The sequence below is a fragment of the Prunus dulcis genome, chromosome 6, assembly GCF_902201215.1.
Source record: "Prunus dulcis chromosome 6, ALMONDv2, whole genome shotgun sequence".
In the NCBI taxonomy this organism is placed as follows: domain Eukaryota; kingdom Viridiplantae; phylum Streptophyta; class Magnoliopsida; order Rosales; family Rosaceae; genus Prunus; species Prunus dulcis.
In genome coordinates, this window is record NC_047655.1 from 2,037,200 (window position 1) to 2,063,824 (window position 26,625).

The window sequence follows — 26,625 nt, forward strand, 5'->3', positions numbered from 1 at the left end:
CTCCCTGCACTGGCAAGCAAAGCTTCTGTGATGGGCGGAGCCTATTGAGCTGTGTCTTATAGGGCTTACCTGTAACAGGGTTACTACCTCTCTCTCTCTCTCTCTCTCTCTCTCTCTCTCTCTCTCTCTCTGAGTTCTTCATCTCTTTCAGAAATTATGTGAGGGGAGGTGCAATAGGATTGTTCCGTACAAGTTTTTTCCTGCACTTTCATGCATGCGTTTATGCACATAACAAAGAATCCAAATTAAGATGCATAGAGCTAAACATACATGAAGTACAAAACCTATATTCCTCGTTTCAGTCATATATTCCTCCTCAACATCTCAAACAAATGAAACACCATTGACTAGTCTGCATAACATGGAACAATTGTTGGCCACAACAGCCTAATCCACCCAAGTATGTGCGTATTTTCTTTTAGTCTGCATTTTTTTTCCAAATAAAAAATTCAGAATCACTAACCATTTTGGTTAATTTTAGAATGGAAGGAGATTGTCTATTTTTATGAATTGAGTTCTACTGTGTATTATCCAACGGTGCTTTTCGCTTAGAAAGCTGTTTATTCTTGGACATGTATGAGTTGGTTTTCATGGTATTATCTATTTGGAACAAAAATAAAAGGAGATACCAAAATATGGAAATTAGTGGCTACAAACTTCTGATCAAGGAGTTACCACAAATTTGCAACTGCAAAGTAGAGGTGGTTGGAAATTGAAACAAAAAATTCAGCTATTTGAAGACTGCTGCCAAATTTGTTGATATTTGTCATTAAGATTTTTTCCTCTTTGTTAAGGGGGTGGGTAGAAAGATAAATGTGAAACACCTTTCACCATCTCACCCTTCTCCTTGCTACAAGCCAGAAAACATCTTGCCTGGCGATTGGGGAAGATTTTCTGCCATTTCCAAGTCCCACATCTGAACAAAGAGGTGACATTGCATGTCTTTTGTGTGAATTTAAGTTTCAGATTGATTAATTGATAGTCCCATCTTATCTTCTGGTTTCATGAGAAGCTAAGAATTTCAATATTCTATCTATTCTGCCTCTCTTATCTTTCCTCTTTCTGTAATTAATATTTGTGATTGAAAACCACATTGATTGATAAAACAGTAACATTTGCAATTGCATCATCTGAAATGATACAGAAAATGCTCAATGTGTGAGGCATTTTGGCATGTTTTATATGTGACATGTATATGTAGATGTTAATTATATTGTCAATTGTTTCATTTTTCTTTTTTCTTGAAGTTGACAGACAAAAATGGCTGAAAAGGTAGAACAAAATCCCCGAACCCCAAGGATCAAGTGCAAGGGTCAAAACCTAACCATACCAGAATTTAGCATAGAGGATTTCAAGAAGCATTCTCATATGCTTGCTTCGCCAACATCACAAGATGCTTCAAAATCAAGGTGGAAGAATTGCCTCTGCTCCCCAACCACTCATGCTGGTTCCTTCCGCTGCAGGCACCACAGAACTTCGAGCTTCGGCTCCGGTCTCAATCGGGGAGCCTCCGTCGGCTCGAACCTCTCGGAGCTGGGGGCTCGCAAGTCTAGCCCCCTTAGTGATTCAGTCCCTGCCCAATAACTTGTTCATACAAAAATATTGAGTGAAATAGTTGGCATGCATGCATGTTGCTTCAGCATAAGAATAATACTATCAACATATCATCAGAAAACAAAAAAACAAAACAAAAAAAGAAGCTGATATTGTGACAAATGTTGTATTAATTTGTTAGTAATTTGGTCTCTCCTTGGAGAGAACAATAATATTATCTACAACATATCCAACATTTGGTTGGTATCTAAAATTTTGATAGATACTTTTGAGGGTGTAATATTATTGGTTTAGTACTTGATATTCTATATGTTCTCAATGCTCTCTTTAGGAAGCTTCTTCTAAATTGTTTTTATTTTATTTTATAATTCTTCTAAATTGTTTTATATTCATGCAAAAGCACATTAATTTTCCATGGGTGTGATTTTTAATTTGTGTTAATTTTGTGCTTATATCAAAAACTACATAAATTTAAGCTTCCAAGTAATTATATTTCCACCAAAAACAAAAGTTATTCTGTTTTTTGAGCCAAAAAAAGAGATAATTCTATTTGCATGCAATTTTTTATCATCACATTCACACAAGTTTCACATTACCAATTTTGTATCTGACTTTCTAAAAAGAAGGAGATGGAAATGAATTTCCTTTCTCATCATCGAGTCCCCCGTCTTGTTTTCCCTTTAACTTCACAGGTCTTCGTCTTGTCTATTCTAACCGATCACTAAAATGTTGTGATTGTCACAAGTTTAACTTATTCATAAATGTCTACGAAACAAAATAAACATGAAACCATCTAAATTGAAAGAAATTGAATCTTCAAAGAGAAGTCTTCCAATATATTGAAGTGTACTTGTTCTTTTCATTTTAATTTTGTAAAATTGTTGATCACTATTTACGACAAAATTGAAATTCCTTTAGATCGGTGTAATAATTGAAATGTTGTGTGGTAAGCAAAGAAAATTCGGCCAGGCTAGAATGAGGGGTTTTTGTAAGGGGTTATAATGAGTGGGTCCTTAATAGCTGTTCGATCCAGTGTAAAGTTATTATTGGACTGTTGGATTGAAACCCCTTATTGTAATCACTCAACATAGCCCCTCATTATAGAAGCGCCCAAGAAAATTAAAAACAAAACAAATGAATTGTTTGGTGCATTTAGAAGCCCATGGAAGTTCATTGAAGTGGGCTCAGGCCATACTTGAGATCAAACATATAAAAAAGATTGCACGGTTGTGACGAAACGACACCGTTACCAACACGGGCGTTGCTCACCGCCTTCCATTTGCATTCACAGCGAAATCAACCCAACCCCTCCACACCTCCTCCATCCCCACAACAACATCAAAATCTCCTTCAAATTTGGACTTACAGAAGATTAGGGTTCGGCTTTGTGCCCAACCACCATAAACTCAGAAAGGGTTCGCTGGTTCAGGCTTTTCTGTAGCTGCTGAGGTTCAAAGGAGGAGTCTTTCTCGGGTAAGGAGATTGGGTTCTGACGAATACCACCTGAAAGATATGAATTTTACATATTGAAATTCTTAGTCTTACCTAAAGTTCAAACCCAAAACAGCCTATTAGTTATTGAGTTGTACTGATGTGATAGCCCCCTCAAAACCAGTATCTCCCTGTTTATTGAGTTTTCACTGGATACATTTCGCTCATATCTCATAGTTTTCTTCAATTGCGTTTAATTGAATCTTAATTAATAAGCATGTATTTTTATTTAGGTATATATATCTGTGTATTGTTTTATTGTTTTAACGTGCAAAGGGTTGTGTTCTCAGGTGATTTTATCATCAAGATGCCAATGTTGACTGCTGCAAGTACAATTGTTAGCTCGCCTCTATTGCCAGCAGGTATTTTATGAGTACCCATTGCTAAGTTTCTGTGATTTTTTAAGATAATAAATTCTGTTATTTGTTTGCCAATAGTTCCAAAATCAGGATATGCTTTTTCACCTAATTTAGATTGTAGCAAATATGGTGTTATTTTTTGTATCAACTATAGTTACTTGCTCATTACCGGGGAAATTTACACAACTAGAGTGTCTCTTGAAAGAATTTCTTCTATAACTGTGTTTGTTGGAATTTCCAGTTTGATGACATTTATTACGGTTATGATGTTTCTTTGTACGGTGAAAACAGTAGGTCAATGCCCCGGACGACTGAAGCTTTCTAGCTGTGGGCCAAAAAGGGTTTGTGGTGATGGAAGAATGGTACATTTTAAGATCAAACCAGTGGGGCTTGGTGCACAGTTATCACTTCTTGAGAAAAGAAAACCAGTCATTGGTTCCCGTCGGTCTGCTTCTGTAATATGTGCTTCTGCTTCGGTTAGTTTCGTATTTCATATCTTGTATCATTTTACCTGCTTTCCTTATCTTTACATGGTGATATAATTTTGATCTGTTGCATGCTGGATCAGTATATCCTATAGATTACTCTCCCATAGCAATTTGAGATCATGGTTCGTCTTAAGCAAATTTTTATCATTTGTTGGTAAATTCATTGATGGACCGTGAGAATGGTGATCCTGTAGCATAAGCTGATGCATTTCCCATTTCATTCCTTTTTATGAAAGTTGGTGAAAGAAGATATGGGCTTGGCTTTTGAAAGTTCTTTTCACTTAAGTTTGGTTATTGGCTCTAGATGCCTGGAATCAGTTAATTGATACCTGGTTCAGTTTTTTCTTGTGTGTGTGTGTGTGTGTATGTCTGCCTGTGTTTTCAAATCCCACAGATGCTCATTTGGCGAAGAAATTATGTAATTCTATTGTTATTGTTTGTAAATTTTTAAGCATTTTGGTGGACATGACCCTCAAAATAAACACCATGAAATTGCTTTCCTGATTGCTTGACAAGTATGTTCAAGTCTACATTTTGTTCTAGCATTTGTTATTTGTTATTGTTTATGTTTTCTTCTAAATTGATCCCTAAGTTCCTCTATCAAGGAACAGAAGTGTAAGAAATCTGTTGATTTTGCTCTTCTATCGTGCAGAATGCCAGATGCGGTGCAGAGCAAACCCAGACTGTCACCCGTGAGGCTCCAACAATTACACATCTTCCTGGTAAGAGTGATTAGTTAGTATTATTTGCTAATATAGTGTTGTGAAAAAACACATTTTGAAAGTTTGGAGATGAGTGTCTGCTCGACACAATGTAATTTGTGTTCCTCTAATTTGTATAGCCCTTTTTTCTCAAGGTCTTGAAATCCGATAGTTATTTGGAATCTACTTGGTTCTATTAAAAAAAAAATTTGGAATTTACTTGGAGATGAGCATGTTGGTTGGCATCTTCTGTTTTACTTCTTGAAACTCTGAAGTAATGTAAGAAATCCTCTAACAGTTGAATGAAATTACAGGCAAGGAAAAGTCCCCACTGCTTGATGATGGTGGAAGTGGATTCCCTCCTGGTGATGATGGTGATGGTGGTGGCGGTGGAGGTGGTGGTGGGGGCAACTGGTCTGGAGGATTTGCCTTTTTTGGCTTTCTTCTTTTCCTGAGCTTTTTAAAGGATAAAGAAAGTGAGGGTGGTTATCGGGAAAATAGGAGAAGGTAATGGAAGGGTTTTGAGAGGACATGTTGTGGAGATTTTGTATTGTATTTTTTCTGTGGTAATGAATAATGAATAATGAATAATAATTAAGGTTTATACTTGGAAAAATGTGTTTGATGTATGATTGCCTACTATTTGGGCATCAACACATAGCTGGTATTCTTGGGCTGTGTAATTTCAATCAATAGCTCTATATTTTTATAATCTTATATTTATAAACATGAGAATTTCGTGCGTACGCATATAATACATTATTAAACGTGAAAGTGCTAAAATATTTATGCGGGTAATAACTTTGAAAAAGTAAAAAATCAAAAAGGGATGATAGATACTCGAGCAATGGCATAATAGTGATAGATAGGGCTCTTGGGGTATGGAGAAATTGAAAAAAGACACCCAAACGATTTCACAGAAGACTTAATAAATAGAAATGAATTACTTTGTGTTCTTTTTCTTCAATCTTTTTATATTAAATAATAATTAAAATGTAATGACTAAGCAAAGTGATTAAAAAAGGCTAAGATATCACTTGATTACGTATAGTAAATTAAAGAAGTAGGCCAAAGAACAAAAGTAAAGAGACAAATTTTATAATTTTAAAATATTAAAAATAAAAATAAAAACAAATTTTATAATTTTAAAATATTAAAAATAAAAAAGGGTATATCCGTGCGGCTATACTATGCATATCTTTAGAAAAAAGGAGGTTCCCAGCCCCGAGCCACGTGTCAAAAGAGTAAAGGCTATTTTTAGAAAAATAAGGAAACACGAGTACCGCCGCATGGCTATACTAAAAAAAAGAGTATAGCAGTGCGGCTATACTATTTTATGTATGTATATAAAAAAAACCCGCCCAGGGCCTAAGCCGACGTGTCAGAGAGGCCCATGGCCTAAGCCCACGTGTCAAAGAGGCCCAACGGCTATACTTTTACAAAACAAAATTCAAAAAATAGTATAGCCGCGCGACTATACTTTTATATATATATATATATATATATACACACACACATAGATATAAAGGCCCGCCCAAGGCCTAAGCCCACGTGTCCGAGAGGCCCGTGGCCTAAGCCCACATGTCAAAGAAATAAATTTTCAGAATTTTTATTTTTTAAAAAAAGAAATAAACCTCTCGCGACGACCTTTCGTCGGCATAGGTCTATGCCGACAAAATTTGCCGGATTAGGTTTGCCCCGACGAAATTTCTTCAGCATAGATTCTTTCATCGGGAGAGGCCTATGCACTTGTGCGGACGAAATTTCGTCGAGAGAGGTCGTGTTCCTTTTTTCAAAAAAAAAATTAAAATTAAAATTTTTAATAATATATTTTATTTTATTTTATTTTGTTTTGAAAATTTGTTTCTTTACTTTTGCTTTTGGGCCAACTTCTTCAATTCAATACATGTAATTAGGTAATACCTTAGCCCTTTTTTGATTACTTTAATTAGTGATTATGTTTTAATTATTATTTCTTTAGTGAATATTTAAATATTTTACTCAATTTCGTAAATTACTTGGTAAATAGTATTTAATTAATCATTAAAATACGTGCGTACGTGTACAATACGTTTGCTTTCATTATACCGAGTCTTTAAGACGTATACGGAAGTACTATTAAAAAATACGTACGTACGTGTATAATATGGGTATTAAGAATTTTAACAACTAAATACTATTTATTAAGTAATATCACTTATGATGTTAATTAAAATATTTAATACTATTTATCGACTAGAGAAATAATTGTTAGAACATAATTACTAATGAATGTAATTAAATCAAGCTAAGATAGTATTTAATTATGAAAAGAAAAAAAAATAATTTTCAGAATTTTTATTTTGTTAAAAAAGAAATAAGCCTCTCGCGACGAAATTTCGTCGGCATAGGTCTATGCCGACAAAATTTGCCGGATTAGGCTTGCCCCGACGAAATTTTGTTGGCATACATTTTTTCGACGGGAGAGGTCTGTGCACTTGTGCCGACGAAATTTCGTCGGGAGAGGTTGTGTTCCTTTTGTTTTTTTTTTAATTTAAAATTTTAATAATATATTTTTTTTTTTGAAAATTTGTTTCTTTACTTTTGCTTGTGGGCCAACTTCTTCAATTCAATACATGTAATTAGGGAATACCTTAGCCCTTTTTTAATTACTTTAATTAGTTATTATGTTTGAATTATTATTTCTTTAGTGAATATTTAAATATTTTACTCAATTTCGTAAATTACTTGGTAAATAGTAATTAATTAATCATTAAAATACGTGCGTATGTGTACAATACGTTTGCTTTCATTATACCGGTCTTTAAGACGTATACAAAAGTACTATTGAAAAATACGTACGTACGTGTATAATATGGGTATTAAGAATTTTAACAACCAAATACTATTTATTAAGTAATATCACTTATGATGTTAATTAAAATATTTAATACTATTTATCCACTAGGGAAATAATTGTTAGAACATAATTACTAATGAATGTAATTAAATCAAGCTAAGATATTATTTAATTATGAAAAGAAAAAAAATAATTTTCAGAATTTTTATTTTTTTTAAAAAGAAATCAACCTCTGGCGACGAAATTTCGTCGGCATGTAATGGAGAAAGTAAGGAATTAGATAATTTAGGAATCGGGGAACTACTGAATCGGTATGGGAAGAATCATTCCCATTAAGCTGTTTACTAAACATACGAAATTAGTAAAGGAATGGGGTTGATTCCCATTGTTATTGTTTACTAATTTTCATGAATCAGAATTCAAATTAATTTAATTACTAAAATGCCCTACACATTTTCACCACATCACATATATAAAATTCACCCAAAACCAAAAGCTATAGGAAAAGGGGTTTTGAATTATCAGTAAGAGGGAATCCGTTATCAAAGAAAATTATCAGCAATTTATTCTGAACCAAAAGCTAGACAAGCTAACCTGGCTAAGAAATCTTTGATCAAGTGAGATAAAATTCACAAAAGAAGTCACCTAAGGGCTAAGCAGTTGCAAAGAGCACATCCAAAACTAACATAAGCAAATAAAATTCACAAAATAAACTCCAATAAATATTTATCTTTCACCTACGTAACTAGTAAATAATCAAATAATAATAATTTGCATAATCTTCATACGATTAAATACAAAATAGTCAAACTACCAAAAGAAGAGATATATAATCTCCACAAAAGTCATTCACCCATTACTCATCAATCGCAATCACTATAAGCCATGCTCCATAAAATTAAATACATAATCTTTTTTTTCTTCATCAGTCATGGTAAAGAAGACCCTCAGCAAATCGTGCTCTTTGGCTAAAATATTGGTGATACGAAATACTTGCAAAGGAGTTAGGAATTCTATTTTCCTCAATTCACCACCAAGTTTAGCTTGCACATCAGCAAGATCCTTCTCTGTTGAAAGAACATTAACCAAACCTGACATTAAAATATGTATATTATTCAAGATATCAAAAGATTCTGTGATATGAAAAATATATATATATATATATATATATCTGTGATATGAAAAACAGTTTAACATATGTAAAAAGATTCTGATCAACACGAGACATCGAAATTTGTAAAAGGATATTGGGAAAAACCAAAAACTAAAACAAAAAAGAAACAGCTGATCTATGGCATGAAGGCTTTTCCTCTTTTCCTTTTCTGATCAACACAATGCGAGGTGAGACCTAGAAATATTTGTGACAATAATAAAAATATTGGTTACCTAAGCCTAATCCTTGTTCTGTATATGACAACAATAATAGAATTATGGAATGTAAAGGAGACTCTAGTAATTATCACGTATGTAGTAATTATCACATATCCATTGATTGGAACTCCAAACGGCAGCAATCACTTTGTAGTAATTACCTAAACAAACTGCAAGTCTTAGAATAGTAACACTAAGAAATTCATAAACAGAAGATAATGACATTCCACTTTGACAAAATAATAATAATTAATAAAAGGTTCTTAGGACGATAACCCCCACAAGTTAAGGGAATCATCAACCCCCATTAGTTGAGGAAATGGTCAAAGTACATTTCATACGATTGTCAATAATACCTCAAATGGTTTACTAGTTGAAAGCCCTACACCAAAATTCAAAATTAAATGCAAACTAGCCTAACTACAAAACAATAAAATCTTGTTAAATCACAAGTAAAAACATGAAGAAATTCCTTGGAATATTAAGCTTTAGACAAAAACTGACACTGCAATTGGAACTCCAAACGGCAGCAATCACTTTGTAGTAATTACCTAAACAAACTGCAAGTCTTAGAATAGTAACACTAAGAAATTCATAAACAGAAGATAATGACATTCCACTTTGACAAAATACATTCTGCACCAACTATAAGATTTTCCAAACCCAACGCCATCTCTCTTCATTCATATACTACCAACATGGTTAACTATGACAATATCATCAATTTATTTATCCATGATCATACTTTGTTTTGCGATGAATGTGAAGACAGAAGATAGAAGAAAAAGAAAAAGGTGGATAGATAGATAGATGGAGTGACTTACATAGTTTCTGCTGCTCCAGGGAGGCTGTGTTGTAACGTTAAGGGTTTGAGTTGTTTGAACTCCTTCTAGCGTGTATTTTTATTTTTTTTAGGGTTTGAGTTATTTTGGAATTATAGTAAAGTGGTAAGGGTATTTTTGGAAGTTAATAAGAGAAAGCAGGAATGGGAATCGTATCGACTAGCCCCCCCTAGTCGATCTGATACCTAGTTTTGAGGGAATGTGATTACGGATTTTGAGGTGGGGCCCATTTATTTTTTCATTCCTGATTGCAAGTAAACGCAGGGGAAGTCAGGAATGGAAATCATTCCCTTTCCTCCAATACCCATTACTGATACGTAAACATGCCCGTAATTAGGTAATACCTTAGCCCTTTTTTGATTACTTTAATTAGTGATTATGTTTTAATTATTATTTCTTCAGTGAATATTTAAATATTTTACTCAATTTCGTAAATTACTTGGTAAATAGTAATTAATTAATCATTAAAATACATGCGTATGTGTACAATACGTTGCTTTCATTATACCGAGTCTTTAAGACGTATACAAAAGTACTATTGAAAAATACGTACGTACGTGAATAACATGGGTCTTAAGAATTTTAACAACTAAATACTATTCATTTAGTAATGTCACTTATGATGTTAATTAAAATATTTAATACTATTTATCGACTAGAGAAATAATTGTTAGAACATAATTACTAATGAATGTAATTAAATCAAGCTAAGATATTATTTAATTATGAAAAGAAAAAAAAAATTCAGAATTTTTATATTTTTAAAAAAGAAATGAACCTCTCGCGACGAAATTTTGTCGGCATAAGTCTATGCCGACAAAATTTGCCGGATTAGGTTTGCCCCGACGAAATTTCGTCGGAATAGAATCTTTCGTCGGGAGAGGTTTATGCACTTGTGCCGACGAAAATTCGTCGGGAGAGGTTGTGTCCTTTTTAAAAAAAATAAAAAAATTTAATTTTTAATAAAAAAAATATTTTTTGTTGAAAATTTGTTTCTTTACTTTTGCTTTTGGGCCAACTTCTTCAATTCAATACATGTAATTAGGTAATACCTTAGCCCTTTTTTCATTACTTTACTTATTGATTATGTTTTAATTATTATTTCTTTAGTGAATATTTAAATATTTTACTCAATTTCGTAAATTACTTGGTAAATAGTAATTAATTAATCATTAAAATCCGTGCGTACGTGTACAATACGTTTGCTTTCATTATACCGAGTCTTTAAGACGTATATGGAAGTACTATTGAAAAATACGTACCTACGTGTATAATATGGGTATTAAGAATTTTAACAACTAAATACTATTTATTAAGTAATATTATTTATGATGTTAATTTAAATATTTAATACCATTTATCGACTAGAGAAATAATTGTTAGAACATAATTACTAATGAATGTAATTAAATCAAGCTAAGAAAAAAAATAATTTTCTAAAATTTTATTTTTTTTAAAAAGAAGTAAACCTCTCGCGACGAAATTTCGTGGGCATAGATCTATGCCGACAAAATATGCCGGATCAGGTTTGCCCCGACGAAATTTCGTCGGCATAGATTTTGTCGTCGGGAGAGGTCTATGCACTTGTGCCGACGAAATTTCGTTGGGAGAGGTTGTGTTCCTTTTTTTAAAATAAAAAAAAATTTGTATTTTTAATAATAATTTTATTATTTTTTTGGTTGAAAATTTGTTTCTTTACTTTTGCTTTTGGGCCCACTTCTTCAATTCAATACATGTAATTAGGTAATACCTTAGCCCTTTTTTGATTACTTTAATTAGTGATTATGTTTTAATTATTATTTCTTTAGTGAATATTTAAATATTTTACTCAATTTCATAAATTACTTGGTAAATAGTAATTAATTAATCGTTAAAATACGTGCGTACGTGTACAATACGTTTGCTTTCATTATACCGAGTCTTTAAGACGTATACGGAAGTACTATTGAAAAATACGTACGTACGTGTATAATATGGGTATTAAGAATTTTAACAACTAAATACTATTCATTAAGTAATGTCACTTATGATGTTAATTAAAATATTTAATACTATTTATCGACTAGAGAAATAATTGTTAGAACATAATTACTAATGAATGTAATTAAATCAAGCTAAGATAGTATTTAATTATGAAAAGAAAAAAAAATAATTTTCAGAATTTTTATTTTGTTAAAAAAGAAATAAGCCTCTCGCGACGAAATTTCGTCGGCATAGGTCTATGCCGACAAAATTTGCCGGATTAGGCTTGCCCCGACGAAATTTTGTTGGCATACATTTTTTCGACGGGAGAGGTCTGTGCACTTGTGCCGACGAAATTTCGTCGGGAGAGGTTGTGTTCCTTTTGTTTTTTTTTTAATTTAAAATTTTAATAATATATTTTTTTTTTTGAAAATTTGTTTCTTTACTTTTGCTTGTGGGCCAACTTCTTCAATTCAATACATGTAATTAGGTAATACCTTAGCCCTTTTTTAATTACTTTAATTAGTGATTTTGTTTTAATTATTATTTCTTTAGTGAATATTTAAATATTTTACTCAATTTCGTAAATTACTTGATAAATAGTAATTAATTAATCATTAAAATACGTGCGTATGTGTACAATACGTTTGTTTCATTATACCGAGTCTTTAAGACGTATACAGAAGTACTATTAAAAAATACGTGCGTACGTGTTTAATATGGGTATTAAGAATTTTAACAACTAAATACTACTTATTAAGTAATATCACTTATGATGTTAATTAAAATATTTAATACTATTTATCGACTAGAGAAATAATTGTTAGAACATAATTACTAATGAATGTAATTAAATCAAGCTAAGATATTATTTAATTATGAAAAGAAAAAAAAATAATTTTCATAAATTTTATTTTTAAAATAAATAAATAAACATCTCGCGACGAAATTCGTCAGCTTGGGCTTAGGCCATGGGCCGGCCTTTTTATATATATAATATAGTACAGCCGGACGGCTATACTATTTATTTGAATTTTAAAAAAATAGTATAGCCGGTCGGCTATACTCCTTTTTTGCATTTAAAAAATAGTATGGATTTACCTCTTTGACACGTGGGCTTAGGCCTCTTTGACAGGTGGGCTTAGGCAATGGGCCGGCATTTTAATATATATAATAGTATAGCCGTGCGGCTATACTATTTATTTGAATTTTAAAAAATAGTATAGCCGTTTAGCTATACTCCTTTTTTGCATTTAAAAAATAATATGCCTCTTTGACACATGGGCTTGGGCCTCTTTGACACGTGGGCTTAGGCCATGGGCCGGCCTTTTTATATATATAATAGTACAGCCACACGGCTATACTTTTTTTTTTTAATTTTAAAAAATTAGTATAGCCGTCCGGCTATACTCCTTTTTTGCATTTAAAAAATCGTATGGCTTTACCTATTTCACACGTGGGCTTAGGCCTCTTTGACACGTGGGTTTAGGCCATGGGCCGGCCTTTTTATATATATATAATAGTACAGCCGCACGGCTATACGTTTTTTTTGCATTTAAAAAATAGTATGGCTTTACCTCCTTGACATGTGGGCTTAGGCCTCTTTGACACTTGGGCTTAGGCCATGGGCCGGCCTTTTTATATATATAATAGTATAGCCGCACGGCTATACTATTTATTTGAATTTAAAAAAAATAGTATAGCCGGTCGGCTATACTCCTTTTTTACATTTAAAAAATAGTATGGCTTTACCTCTTTGACACGTGGGCTTAGGTCTCTTTGACACGTGGGCTTAGGCCATGGGCCGGCCTTTTTTATAGATATAATAGTATAGCCGCAAGGCTATACTTATTTTTTGAATTAAAAAAAAATTTGTATAGCCCTGGCCGCAAGGCCAAGGCCCAAGTGTTTGATTAATATAATTATTATTAATGAAAGCCTAATCCAAAGCCAAGGCTATAGCCTAGGCCATTGGCCCAACTTTCCAATGTTAACTACAGTTACAAATCCATCATAGTGCTTTCTTTATAAACACCTTTATAAGAGTGTGATTTTTTAATGTGGGGTTTTCACAAAGAGCACCTCAAAAGATTGGCCTACAGAGAAATCTATATTTTTATTGTTGGTGCATTGTGAAAATATATTTGAAGCCTTTCAAGGTCTCCGTGATGCATCTATCGACCTTGATATTATTTGGCTTCTTATAGCTGATGTTTAGTATTCTCTGAAGAAAAAAGACTTGCCTTTGCCCCCCACATCGGACATACTTGAAATCTTACAGATTCCGCCGCCATCCTCATCTCCGAAAGAATACCTGTATGTACAATATGGAGGGCAGAGTTATGGTTTTGATGTACGTGGGCTCAGGCCTCTTTGACACGTGGGCCTAGGCCATGGGCCGGCCTTTTTATGTATATATAATAGTATAGCCACGCGGCTATACTATTTATTTGAATTTTAAAAAAATAGTATGGCCATTCGGCTATACTCCTTTTTTGCATTTAAAAAATAGTATGGCTTTACCTCCTTGACACGTGGGCTTAGGCCTCTTTGACACTTGGGCTTAGGCCATGGGCCGACCCCTTATATATATATATATATATAATAGTACAGCCGCACGGCTATACTCCTTTTTTGCATTTAAAAAATAGTATCGCTTTACCTCCTTGACACGTGGGCCTAGGCCTCTTTGACACTTGGGCTTAGGCAATGGGCCGGCCTTTTTATATATATAATAGTACAGCCGCACGGCTATACTGTTTTTTTTGAATTTTAAAAAAATAGTATAGCCGTACGGCTATACTCCTTTTTTGCATTTAAAAAATAGTATGGCTTTACCTCCTTGACATGTGGGCTTAGGACTCTTTGACACTTGAGCTTAGACCATGGGCCGGCCTTTTTATATATATAGTACAGCCGCACGGCTATACGTTTTTTTTGAATTTTAAAAAAGTAGTATACCCGTGCGGCTCTACTCTTTTTTTGCATTTAAAAATAATATGGCTTTACCTCTTTGACACGTGGACTTAGGCCATGGGCCGGCCTTTTTGTATATATAATAGTATAGCCGCGAGACTGTACTTATTTTTTGAATTTTAAAAAAAAATTGTATAGCCATGGCCGCAAGGCCATGGCCCAAGTCTTTGATTAATATAATTATTATTAATGAAAGCCTAATCCAAATCCAAGCCTAGGCCATTGGCCCAACTTTCCAATGTTAACTACACTTACAAATCAATCATAGTGCTTTCTTTATAAACACCTTTATAAGATTGTGGTTTTTTAATGTGAGATTTTCACAGAGTACCTCAAAAGATTGGCCTACAGAGAAATCTATATTTTTGTTGTTGGTGCATTGTGAAAAGATTGGCCTCATATTTATAATCTTATTGCCCCTAGCGATAAACTTAAAAGTATTTGGTTAAAGAACAGGCAAAGTGGCCTCTTAAAAAATTAAATGATTTTTTCCTTCTTTTGGAGAGTTAAATGATTCTCACAAGGATGCATCAAGGGAACTTCCCCCGAAAACAATCTGACCAAGATAAAATCGACACTAATAACTATCCCAAAATTTCTTATTGTAGCTGAGGATCTCTATGTAAAGATGGCAGGCCCTCTTACATTCCTAATTCAACCTGGATAGTACACAAGTCAACCAAATAACTACAAATGAAAATTTGAAGACTTCATTTTGTTGGTTGAGTCCACGTAGTTTCTGAGGTCGCCGTATTTCCATAATAAACCTGCTTTGAGGATTCATCCCAGTAGGCCTGAAAAAAATTAAAAATTAAAAAAAAAAATTTCAGATTTTGCAGAACAAGATCACATGCTTTGAAGAAGCGTTTAATGGCTTTGACAATAAGCATACAATCTAGCAAGCAAGGAAAAGACTCAAACAAATCCAACTAGAGCACATGCAGAATTTTCCTTCTCACTCCAGGAGGCAACATAACAGAAATGTTGAAAAGCAACACTTCCTGGCCATTAAATAATGTGTCCCCTAAACATATACCTGCCAACCGGAGGGGAGACCCCTTGAGAGTTCTGCCAGATCAGGCTTCTGGTTCCCATCCGCATGTGCCTCAGGTCCAGGTGTTGATGCGGTTTGTCCAGCTTTGCGGGCTAATTGAGCTTTTCTTCGCTTCACCTTCTCACGCCTGTATGAAACATAGCAATCACATCACAAGAAAGTTCATATGATACGAAACTTGTATTTAACAAGTTGAAAACTTGGAGACTCTGACCAAGTCACCCAAAACAATAATAAATATACCAGAAAACTTTGGACTTTAACAGTAAAATATTAAACTGTCCCTACTGCAGCTCAGCAACTTTATAATTTCTTTCAAGAATGTGTTAAGTGTAAGATTTCAAGTCATCATACCAATCGCCACCAAGAGGCTGAAAATTGGCATTATCTTTGGCCTCTCCGCTGGTAATTTGTTGTGCATACCATTGCTGCAACAAAGGGAACATAAGAAACCAGAAGGAGCCAAGATACAGTAACTTGTACAAATAAAGTCCAGCAAACCTCTATTCCCCTTTGTCGCTTCCTCTCAAACAACTCATATGCATTTTGAGGTTCCTCCTCATCTTCAAGCAACTCCTCTTTTGCTGCTTTCCACTGGTTGATTTGAAATTAAAATTAGGTGATCCATAATTATACTGATGCTAGTAGCAATGTAAAAAATCAAAAACAAAAAGCATACCTTGTCTACTAAACTGGAGACTTTCTTATTAGACCTCAAGGAGGAAGCAACTGCAACCATTCGCTTTTTAGTACGTGGAACTGAATAAGAGAAAAGAAAATGATGAGTATGCCTGTAATTATGCATGTCACTGGAATAGAAGTTTAACACCACGTGGTTGAACTAAAAAAGAATGCTTGTTGGCTTGTTGCTTTCCATATATGTTATTAACTTATTATGTATGGTAGAGAGCCCCAAAAAAGGAGGGGGGGGAGGAGAGAGAACTCTCTTTCACACATCATTTGCACAATGGGTTGTCTAACCTATTATAACTAGTCACAGCTTAACTCCATCAAGAACATTAACAAGAAGTAGGATGACATAAAAAAATGCCGTGAAAAGCACATTACTCCATCTTATTAGGTGTTTAAAAGCTTTACCTTTAGACTGAGCCTTAGTAACCTCCGATGTGGCAGGAATAGATGCAGCACTAGGGGCATGATTAGTTGATGGCACAGGAACATTACTTTTCACTGAAATGATTGCAGGTGCTTGGATTGTGGATGTGGTAGATGGAACATCCATAGATGCCCCACCAGTCTCACCATCAACAGCAGAACTATCAATATTCACATTTGGCAATGAACCACTACTGCCTGCTCCTGCAAAGGAGTTGATAGATCCAGTACGATCGGATACAAGGTTTTCATAGCTAAGAGGAGCAGACTCACTGTGAAACTGTAAAGACTCTACACCATTGACTACAGGAACAGAGAGTCCTGTTCCATCTTGAAGCCCATAATATGTGACAGACTCAACAGGGTTAGCTGCAGCCTGAGAAGTTTCAGTATAGGTGCCAGGAACTGCAGCATAGTAAAGTGGTGCATGGGACATAGAAACTTGGCATCCTTCAGGATGTCCATAAAAAGTACTACTAGGCCCTTCAGTAACTGTATGCCCATAATATTCAAAACTGGAACTTGGATAGGAAAAATTGTATTGCTCTGGATAAGGAGCTTGCCCTGTCGCAGGGTAAGATGACAAAGGAGGATGCGGGGGCTGAGGTGGGGGCTCATCAGGTGGGGGTGGAGGAACCTGTTCATTATCAGGTGGTGGTGGAGGAATCCATTCCTCATCTGGGGGAGGTGGTATAGTGAATGTATCCTCTGGCACTGAAGATGTGTATACTGAAGGTGGGCTAGGATTAATTGGCTGCTCTGACGGAGCAAACACCGTGGCATTCAATGCATATGCAATAGTTGTATTTCCTGCAGAATTTGAATCTTCAACTTCCATGTCCACATCCATGTCAACCTCTTCCCCAGCACAAAAATCATTCTTGGTAGTTGACTCAATGGGAACTGCCAGCCCATTGACTTGTTCACTTACACCGCTCTCCATATGCCTAGTAGGCGAGCCAAATTCAGAAACATGCTCGGCATTTACACCTGAACGTTCTTTAGAGACTATTGCTAATGTATCAACACTAGGGGTAGCATGAAAATCATCCAAAGCTTCAACTTGATCTGCTTCAGTTTTACATCCCACGCTTTCCTGAAAATTTGTTTCTCCCTGGGAGAAAGATGCATGAGCTGCCTGAACTTCATCCGTTTGTACAGATTTAGAAATTTTGGACATTTCATCATTTATAGCACTCTCAACCCGTTTAAGCTGTCTTTCAGAATGCATCCAAAATGGAAGCAAGGATGACCCATAAGATAAAAGGGACTGAAAATCAAAGAGTCTTATCTCAACTTCCAAAGTATACTTTGAGATCCAGTTGAGATCTTGCAATTGTTCCTTGGACCTGAAACATATAAATTAAGTTATTATAAATCTCCAGAAGCAAAACAAAAAACCAAGTGGGCATTTAAATAAATTCAAAAAAATTGGGAGCAGAGCAAAACATGCCATACCCTTGTAATGACTTCAATCTTTCTAACAAAGCCTCACAATGTTTGACAAGACGAGAAGAGAGATCAATCCCTGATTCAAGATCTTCATTAGCCATTGTATCATGAGTAGCTTGATTATTGCATGCTAGATTCCACTGATCCATTTGGGACCCACACCCACACCCATGTCCATACGATTCTGTTCCATGAGGAACCATATTGGCAGCCCCTTCATTTGTGTCAGAATTAGAAAAACCATCTAATTTCACATCAGAAGTTAAGTTAGACTCTTCTGTACCAACAGGAACGTTCTCCAACTTTCCTGCAACAGTAGGTGTTTTCTGGTCACTCGTTAACTTGGTTTCCTGGGTCAAAACATCAGGTACTTCCCATGAAGTTTCCCCCGTTTCAGTATTCCAGTAATAATAGCTATTACTCTCTTCATGCATCACAATCTTCCAGCCTGAACTGACATCTCCAATGACTTGTAAACTAGAAGTTTCAGGAACAGAGGCTTGTTCTGTCAAATACAATTCTGTGCGTAAATCACTTGAGGCCACATCATCATTTTCTCTTTTATCACTGTCCTCCATGCTCTGGTCACAATCATTCGGGGCACAGTTTGTATCCCCTCCCTGTTGCTTAACCTTCTGAGAAGCAAGGTCTTCATCAGCATTGGTATCCATATGCTGATAAGATTCACCAAGCGAACTCTTAACCTGAAAGAGGCAAAGCATTGAGCATGTGAAGTAAATACAAAATGAAAGGTCTGAGAGGTAAAGAGAACTTAAATTTTAGTACCTAGCTTTACTTAGAGACATGCCCCAATTAGTACATCAGACACAGAGAGAGAGAGAGAGAGAGTCATAATAAAGCCCCACTCACTAAGCTACTCAATAAACTAAGCTCCAGATTGGTAAGGACACGGGACATTGAAGAAAGTAGAGAATCCATTTAATTACCTCATCATTATTCTCAGGTGAGGAATTTCCTACAGCAGCATTGCTAAGTACTTGATTTGAGTCATCATCCAACTCATCATCACTATATTGCCCAAGTAACAGCAACGGATTTTGTGGTTGCTGACCTGCACGCATAATATACTCGCTTGTCAAACACTACCCAATCCATCATATTATCTACTTAGTAATCACCAACATATCAGCACCTAAACAAACAAAGGATGGAATCTTTATTTAGAAGGGAAGTAATAGCAACTAAGAGTGGGGGAGACAAAAGGCTGTCTAAGTTAAAATTTGAAATGAGAAGATTAGGATCTCTTCATTGCAGCCACCTGTTACACAAGGAAGAAAATTGTCAGCAAGTACAAAGCAAAATAAAGACAGGACATACGAACCGATAGAAAAATTTCCCGGCTGAAATCTCCAAAATGCTTTGTTGGTGCCAAAAAGGGAATAACGAATAGGGGTGATTCATAATTTCACTGTGGCAGGGCCCGACCTGATCTGATAGTGAATGTTCTCAACAAGACAACAGCCACCCTACAGTCTGAAAACAAAATCTTGGGGGGCAAACAACATAACATGTCTTGCACATATAGTATCCATAATTCCACCGAACAACATAATGTTGAGCACACATGTCCTCTCTACAAAGTCCTTTTTGAAGAAAACTGACGGAACCCACCTGAAGAAGATGGTGAATTGGGTAACCCAGCATGGCCTTTGGATTTCATATCTCCTCCAAGCTCATCATGTTCAGCAGAGCCACCCAAATCTCCTATAAAGGCAAACAAGTTGCTCAACATGATACCCCGAAATGTAGATAAACTACACATAATCATTTATGTATCATCCAATTCCGTACAGGAATATGGCATTATCAACATTAGTGAAAAATAACGTCAGTTAATGATACTAAAGGGACATATTTAAAAAACAAAAACAAACAAAATGAAACACATCTAAAATGTTCCGAAGAAGAGTCCTTCAATCCACCAATAATCTAAAAATACCGTTTTCATCCCAAAACTGCAGCGATTGTTACTTCCGCGTCCGCTATTCAGCTAACTTTTAGAATACGTGTGTGTACATGTATATATGAAGACACTTCTTAGACAAGCTAATGACTATACACAACTAGATGAAACAAAACCCCAGAAATAGAGACACACAGACAATTAAACAGGAAAAATAATACTTAGAAAACACTAAAGAGAAACGATTTAAATAATCTCGAGGACAAATGCATGCATAAATCACATAGTACAGATATATATACACATACCTATGTGTGTGTGTGTATATATGTGTGTATATATATATATATATATATATATATAGAGAGAGAGAGAGAGAGAGAGAGAGAGAGAGAGAGAGTACCAGAGGGTTCCGCGAAAAGATCAAGCTTGACTCTGCGACCAGCGTTGGTCTTAGCTGCAAGACGACGCTCTTTTCTCTTCCCCATCGATTAGACTCTGAGCGCTTTTGCTTCTCAAACAAGCTTAACAGCTTGAATGCTTAGATTGTAACCCTAATTTCAAAGCTTCGATTTTGATTATGGTTTCGAATTCGAATTGATTAGAAATTGGCTTTTTGAGGGGGCTTTTGATTGCGTTTCCAGGTAAACAATCGTGGAGGTTTTGTGTTTCTCTTCAACCTCATTTTGTCTCTACGTTTTTATTTATTTATATATATATATATATATATATATATATATATATATATGGGGATTGTGGTCCATAGACCTTCACGTCAACCCACAACACACTCAACCACTAGGCCCAATGGGCCTCTCTTTGTTTAGATATTTTTAATTCTTTTTGGATTTATTTATGACTTTTAAAATGAAATTTTGGATTTTTTATTATTGTTTTTTAAGATAGTTTTATTTTAAACACAAATGATATATTATTTATTAACTAAGAGGAATAAAATAATCAATCAAAATATCTTGAATAATACCACAGTTTTTATTTTAAATAAAAAAAAGTTTTAAAAAAACTTAGTTACTCTCACCACCAGCACTCGAGTATACCCACAACCTCCAAATTAAACCATCCCAACATTTATAATAACACGAATAATATAATGTGCTATCAAGTTCACGTGACATGAAATATGGGCAAATTAAACATTATGCAATTCAGACATTCAGAGAAAAAAAGCAAACAAACATTATTCAATATAAATATATATATTTTTTATCTTCACATTATTTAGTCATGTCATACATGGACCCTTGATTTTGTTGTCAACATGGGATGTAGGGCACATGTCGAAGTTGGGTTATAACTTCACAACTGAATAATTTCAATTTGATCAAAATTGCCTTAAGTCATAACACCACAATCAAAAATATATAAATAAAAAAAGACTATTGTAACATCCTACATCGACCAATGAAGAGGGAGTGATGTGCCTTATATGTACATGTCCACATCCATCTAACATGAAGTCTTTTTGGAGCTCACTGACTTTGGAGTCTTCGAAATTAAGCGAGTTTATACTAGAGCAATCCCAAAATGAGTGACCAACTGGGAAGTTGCTCGTGAGTTTCCAGAAACAAAACCGTGAAGGCATGGAATGGCCTAAAGAGAATAATATCGTGCTACGACGGAACCGATCCGAATTGTGACAACTGTCCTTCTTTTGAAATGACTAAAACTTAATATGGAAATTACACAATTCCACTTGAATTTCACCTCTAATTTGTATATTAACATTTTTTTTTTCTTTACTAAAAAGACCTTATTATGCCAAACTAGGTTTTAAATTATGAAATATTTAATTTTGCAATCTTAATTAAAAGGCTCAATTAAAGTATGCTATAATAAATAAATAATTGTTTAAAATCTTTTGAAAAGCTAAAATGATTGCCGAGCATGCATATTATCTTTCCCAATAAAAAGGAAATAAAATAAAATTTATTATTTTTAAAAAAATTTAAAATTTTAAAATAAAAAAAAAAAAAACCCAAAAACAAACAACAAACGAACACACCCTCTCCAAGTCCAATAATTCACTAGCGGCGGATGGCAATCTACCAATCCAACTCCCGAACGACGTCGTTTCGCTCTCCGCATCATAAAACAGTCCTTGGCAGAAATGAATATCTGTCTTTGTAGTTTGTAACAACATGCTCTTCTTCTTCTTCTTCTTCTTCTTCTCTGTCTATCACATTCGTAACCTCCATATATAAACAGGAGATTCGCTACATAGCTGCACAGAGATCGCATACCATCGCCCTCCAAGAACACAGCTGCTCAGCCACAGCGCTCTTCCTTCTCCCTCTCTCTCTCTCTCAAAGTAAAGTTTCTATCTTTTTGTTGTAATTCTCCAATTTCTGAATCTTCCTTTTCGTTCTGATTCTCTCAATATGTTTTTTTTCAATTGCCCGAATTTTCTCCACGGCCAAATAAATCGCTGAGCTTCTTTTGTTTATATTTGCGTCTTTCAATTGCGTTCGGATTGTTGTGCTCAATGTTTGGATCTCGGATTCGGATTCGGATTCGGATTTGGGGATTGCTAGCTTGTTTTTCATGTTTCTGTTTGGTGTTGTGTTTTTTTTTTTGTGTGCGTGTGGATTTATGTTTGGTTGTGGAATACGTATGGAGGATTGGGGAGTTATAATTAGTCAGCTTCCGTGATTTCTAAGCTGAAATTTAGTGTGAAATTTCTTACATTTTGCCGGATTGTTTCTTAGTTATGTGTTGTTAAGCAATCACAATGCCAATTTGGGTTGTGAATTCAGTAAGCACAATACAGATTCGTAATTTATATTTCGTTTTCTTGGTTTGAATTGAAAATTTGTTTGGTTATGTGGGTTTTATTCGGTGAAATAATTGTGCATGTTTTTCTTATTCAAATCCAGTTAGATGTTTGGACTCTAAAACCGTTGTGGTGTATAGAAATAGAAGAGAGTGTTTAGCTGAGGTGAGGTACTGTAAATGCTATTACTAGGATGGATATGACTAAATCATGAAATTGTTGCTCTTTTTCAATGGAAATGTTTAGGTTAGGATTGGATTTAGGTTTTAGTATTTCATTGTGACTGTTTTGTTGGTTTAAGAGCTACATTTGACCCCTTTCATCTTCATGTAAATTTAAAAAAATTAAAAATAAAAATTAAAAAATTAAAAAAAACTTTGGTCAAGTCATATACACTTCCATTGCTTCAGTTATTGTGGGTTTGCTTTTCGTTTCGGGCTTTACAAGAGTAAAACCTGTTTTTGAGATGGGTTTCTAATCTACCATGTTCTACTTGATTCAGTTCAGCTATCTATCAAAACAGATATAGCTTTGGCTGCTCCAAATTTTACGGATCTTGGATTTGGGCGTGAGTTAGAAGAAGTAGGAAATGGTTAAAAGGTTTGTTTTGATATTTACATGCTTTAGGATCCTTTCTTTTAAAGATAGACTTAAAGGAAATTTCATGATTTGTTTTTCATTTTTCCATGTGAACCAGGTATGGAGTGTTTTGATCTGCAGAAAATATCATGTTGCAGTGCATAGAGGGGTTAAAGCATTTATGTGCTTCCCTACTGAGGTGCTGTGATCTTGAGTTGTACAAGCAATCAAGAGGTTTAGAAGACCCTGAAATTCTAGCAAGGGAGACAGTGTGTATGTCATTTCACCAAAGAAATTAGCATTTTTTTTCTTACTATGTCTATGTGTCCACTATTTCAGTTTTATATCTAAACAATGGACTCTCATAGTACTGGGAATTGTTATTTCTTATTTGATACAGTCAGCGTGAGTGAAATAGAGGCACTTTATGAGCTATTTAAGAAGATCAGCAGTGCAGTGATTGATGATGGATTGATTAACAAGGTTTGTATAATCTTACTGTTCTTTAGGCAATGCTTTTCATGTATACATTTGGGTTAGAATTGTATTTGCAATGCATATTCACCTAAATTTTTCCATAAATTCCTGGTCCCTTCCTTATGCTGCCACATTTCTACGTTCCCTACACTCTTTTTCTTTCTTAAAAGTTGTTTATTTAATGCCATGGTGTAGGAGGAGTTTCAACTGGCATTATTCAAGACAAACAAGAAAGAGAGCTTGTTTGCTGATCGTGTACGTTTCTCTGTGAGAAATTATATCTTCTTCAAACTTGTTATAGTCTTCTCTTTAATTCCATCATCTTGATTATTTATAGTATCAATTATGCATCTTACAGCCTTTGCTAAGTCTTAAGTACCTTGGATAAGGCGCCGATTATTTATTGCTCATTATTGCAGGTATTTGACTTGTTTGACACAAAGCACAATGGAATACTAGGTTTTGAAGAGTTTGCACGAGCCCTGTCTGTCTTTCATCCTAACGCCCCAATTGACGATAAGATTGAGTGTAAGTTTTGTGTTTATTGATAATATAAGTCATTTATAAATTGTAATATCAATCAGTTAATGTTTATCAATGCTAAACTGTAACATGTGGAATATGATTGCGAGGTTTTAAGGTTTATTTTTTGTTGATCAATTAGACCTTGTAATGTCTTTTTTTTTTTTCCTCATTAATATTAATTTTTAAAATCTCAAATTTCAGTTTCTTTTCAATTATATGACCTCAAACAACAAGGCTTCATTGAAAGACAGGAGGTAATTTATTTGTTCCTAAGTGAACTATCTGTTTATCTCTGAATTCATTTATTAAGCTTCTTTATGTTTCTTTCCAACAGTCCGCATGTTCTTATTTATGTTTCTATATATCTAGGTGAAGCAAATGGTAGTCGCTACCCTTGCAGAATCTGGCATGAATCTTTCAGATGATGTGATAGAAAGTATAATTGATAAGGTGCTTTCTCTACCCAACTTTAGTATTAGATGTTTATGTATGATGTTCCTAGATATATTGGCTACATGAAGGAGTGCTTGGTATGTTACTGAAGTTGATTAAATATTTCTTTTTTCTTTTGGAACCTTGTTTCAGACCTTTGAGGAAGCCGATACTAAACATGATGGGAGGATCGACAAGGAAGAGTGGAGAAGCCTTGTTTTGCGGCACCCATCCCTTCTTAAAAATATGACGCTTCAATACCTCAAGTAAGTTTTCATATATACTTATCATGTTACGAGACCTTGTCCTTACAAATGTTTCCAACTTTATGCCTGCTTAGACCAAGATAAACTTTTCTGGCTAAACAATGAGAAGATAAATCTTGTGGAAAAGATTTCAAAACATCATTCTTTTTTCGTCGACGTTGGTGTTTTCATGTACACTTAAAACTACAAGTCTCTAAATATCCTTTGGTAGAATGACGTGATCATAATCTTTTTATCAGGATATCTGTTTTGATTTTGATTTACCTGTGATGAACAGTGGGCAATTGATCAATGCCGACTAAAAACATTAAAAATGAATAATTATTTTTTTCTGTACTAAATTTCAGATTTAATTGAACTCGCTGATTATATATAACAGATCAACTGGTTGTGTGCTATAACTTCTGATGATGATGTGTTTTTTGTTTTCTGAGCAGAGACATCACCACAACATTTCCGAGCTTTGTATTTCACTCACAAGTGGACGACACCTGAAATTTGAAAATTTCCAATTTTAAGCTCCAAGGGACATCATTTTTTAATTAACTTGATGTGGTTTTGCATGTTTCTGAAGAGAATGTGGCCCACTCCACTCTTATGTAAAGGGCCAAGAAGAAATTTTTTACATCATTATTTTCGTTGTTTCTTTTGAATATTTTTTGGCTGTGTGTATTTTATTTTATGCTCTACGACTGAAATTGCTTTTAATTGTATGTGGCTTCTGATTTTGGCTTCTTATGATACTGGATTTTATTGGGAGGTGCACACAGAATTGTAGGCTACACCGACGAGTGTGATTTTGCCACGTAATTCTATCCTCTTGGCTTTGCTAAGTTATGATTCATTGATGGTCCTCTAAGCATCTGTCTGCCTGCTTGAGGCCAAACTGTGTCGTATAAATGAAGGAAAATTGGTCGAATGAGGAGTATGTGCGCTTTTTTATGGTGAAACGACCAAACGACAAGAGCAGCAATCTTTTTCTCCTCTTGGGTGACTAAAAAGAATGATTTGTTCTACGTCGTACGTCGTACGTCGTTATCAAATAATTCATTGAGCATTGAACGACTGAGGAGGGAAAATGAGCACTTGGGCAGCTTCTTGTGGCTGGGAAGGGAAAATGACAGAGACTGCTTGTGAACAGAATACAGTGTCATTTTGGCTGACACATTTCACACTAAAATTGGAGCCTGAGGCCCTGTGTTACCGCTTGAACTCATGCTCAAGCTGGGCAGCTGTGCCGCAACAGAAAACAGCACAATCTAAGTCGGGTTCTCATTTTCGTTCTCTAATTTTTAACTCTAGGGAGTTGCCATTTATACTTGCAAATGTTGGTAAATTTATACCAATATTTGTCCCCAAAATTTATACTCAGCAGGCATAGTAATAACGTGCTAAACAAACCCATAATTTGAAGTGGGTCAAAAAA

The 26,625-nt window shown here is 34.7% G+C and overlaps 4 protein-coding genes across 12 annotated transcripts; 3 read left to right on the forward strand and 1 right to left on the reverse strand.

The window, feature by feature from the left end:
• The first annotated feature begins 1,260 nt into the window (after window positions 1-1,260).
• On the forward strand, window positions 1,261-1,584 carry LOC117629507. The gene has a single exon (XM_034362009.1). It carries the CDS (start codon window positions 1,261-1,263, stop codon window positions 1,582-1,584), a length of 324 nt encoding a protein of 107 aa, XP_034217900.1.
• Window positions 1,585-2,781: 1,197 nt separating this feature from the next.
• Window positions 2,782-5,249, forward strand: LOC117631493 (protein YELLOW LEAF 1, choloroplastic-like). 2 transcript variants are annotated; one of them, XM_034364691.1, is made up of 5 exons: window positions 2,782-3,027; window positions 3,336-3,407; window positions 3,699-3,880; window positions 4,545-4,614; window positions 4,908-5,249. In XM_034364691.1, the coding sequence occupies exons 2-5, from the start codon at window positions 3,353-3,355 to the stop codon at window positions 5,102-5,104; spliced, it is 504 nt and encodes a 167-aa protein (XP_034220582.1). In that variant the 5' UTR covers window positions 2,782-3,027; window positions 3,336-3,352; the 3' UTR covers window positions 5,105-5,249. The 2 variants fall into 2 exon arrangements, with proteins under 2 accessions (XP_034220582.1, XP_034220581.1); XM_034364690.1 differs by having other exon boundaries at window positions 2,785-3,027; window positions 3,696-3,880.
• Window positions 5,250-15,045: 9,796 nt separating this feature from the next.
• LOC117631011 (formin-binding protein 4) lies at window positions 15,046-20,814 on the reverse strand. 4 transcript variants are annotated; one of them, XM_034363919.1, is made up of 10 exons: window positions 20,533-20,814; window positions 19,838-19,930; window positions 19,153-19,277; window positions 18,212-18,909; window positions 16,736-18,102; window positions 16,317-16,396; window positions 16,139-16,231; window positions 15,992-16,065; window positions 15,620-15,764; window positions 15,046-15,377 (listed from the first exon to the last, which is right to left on the reverse strand). In XM_034363919.1, the coding sequence occupies exons 1-10, from the start codon at window positions 20,615-20,617 to the stop codon at window positions 15,294-15,296; spliced, it is 2,844 nt and encodes a 947-aa protein (XP_034219810.1). In that variant the 5' UTR covers window positions 20,618-20,814; the 3' UTR covers window positions 15,046-15,293. The 4 variants fall into 4 exon arrangements, with proteins under 4 accessions (XP_034219810.1, XP_034219811.1, XP_034219813.1 ...); XM_034363920.1 differs by having other exon boundaries at window positions 19,153-19,484; window positions 19,652-19,930; window positions 20,533-20,563; XM_034363922.1 differs by having other exon boundaries at window positions 19,548-19,930; window positions 20,533-20,563.
• Window positions 20,815-22,263: 1,449 nt separating this feature from the next.
• Window positions 22,264-25,964, forward strand: LOC117629611 (calcineurin B-like protein 3). Of its 5 annotated transcripts, none has more exons than XM_034362143.1 (10): window positions 22,264-22,458; window positions 23,423-23,520; window positions 23,618-23,772; window positions 23,900-23,982; window positions 24,172-24,243; window positions 24,396-24,504; window positions 24,703-24,755; window positions 24,871-24,951; window positions 25,087-25,199; window positions 25,637-25,964. In XM_034362143.1, the coding sequence occupies exons 3-10, from the start codon at window positions 23,649-23,651 to the stop codon at window positions 25,692-25,694; spliced, it is 693 nt and encodes a 230-aa protein (XP_034218034.1). In that variant the 5' UTR covers window positions 22,264-22,458; window positions 23,423-23,520; window positions 23,618-23,648; the 3' UTR covers window positions 25,695-25,964. The 5 variants fall into 5 exon arrangements, with proteins under 5 accessions (XP_034218034.1, XP_034218038.1, XP_034218035.1 ...); XM_034362147.1 differs by having other exon boundaries at window positions 24,172-24,231; XM_034362144.1 differs by having other exon boundaries at window positions 23,428-23,520.
• The last annotated feature ends 661 nt before the right edge of the window (window positions 25,965-26,625 follow it).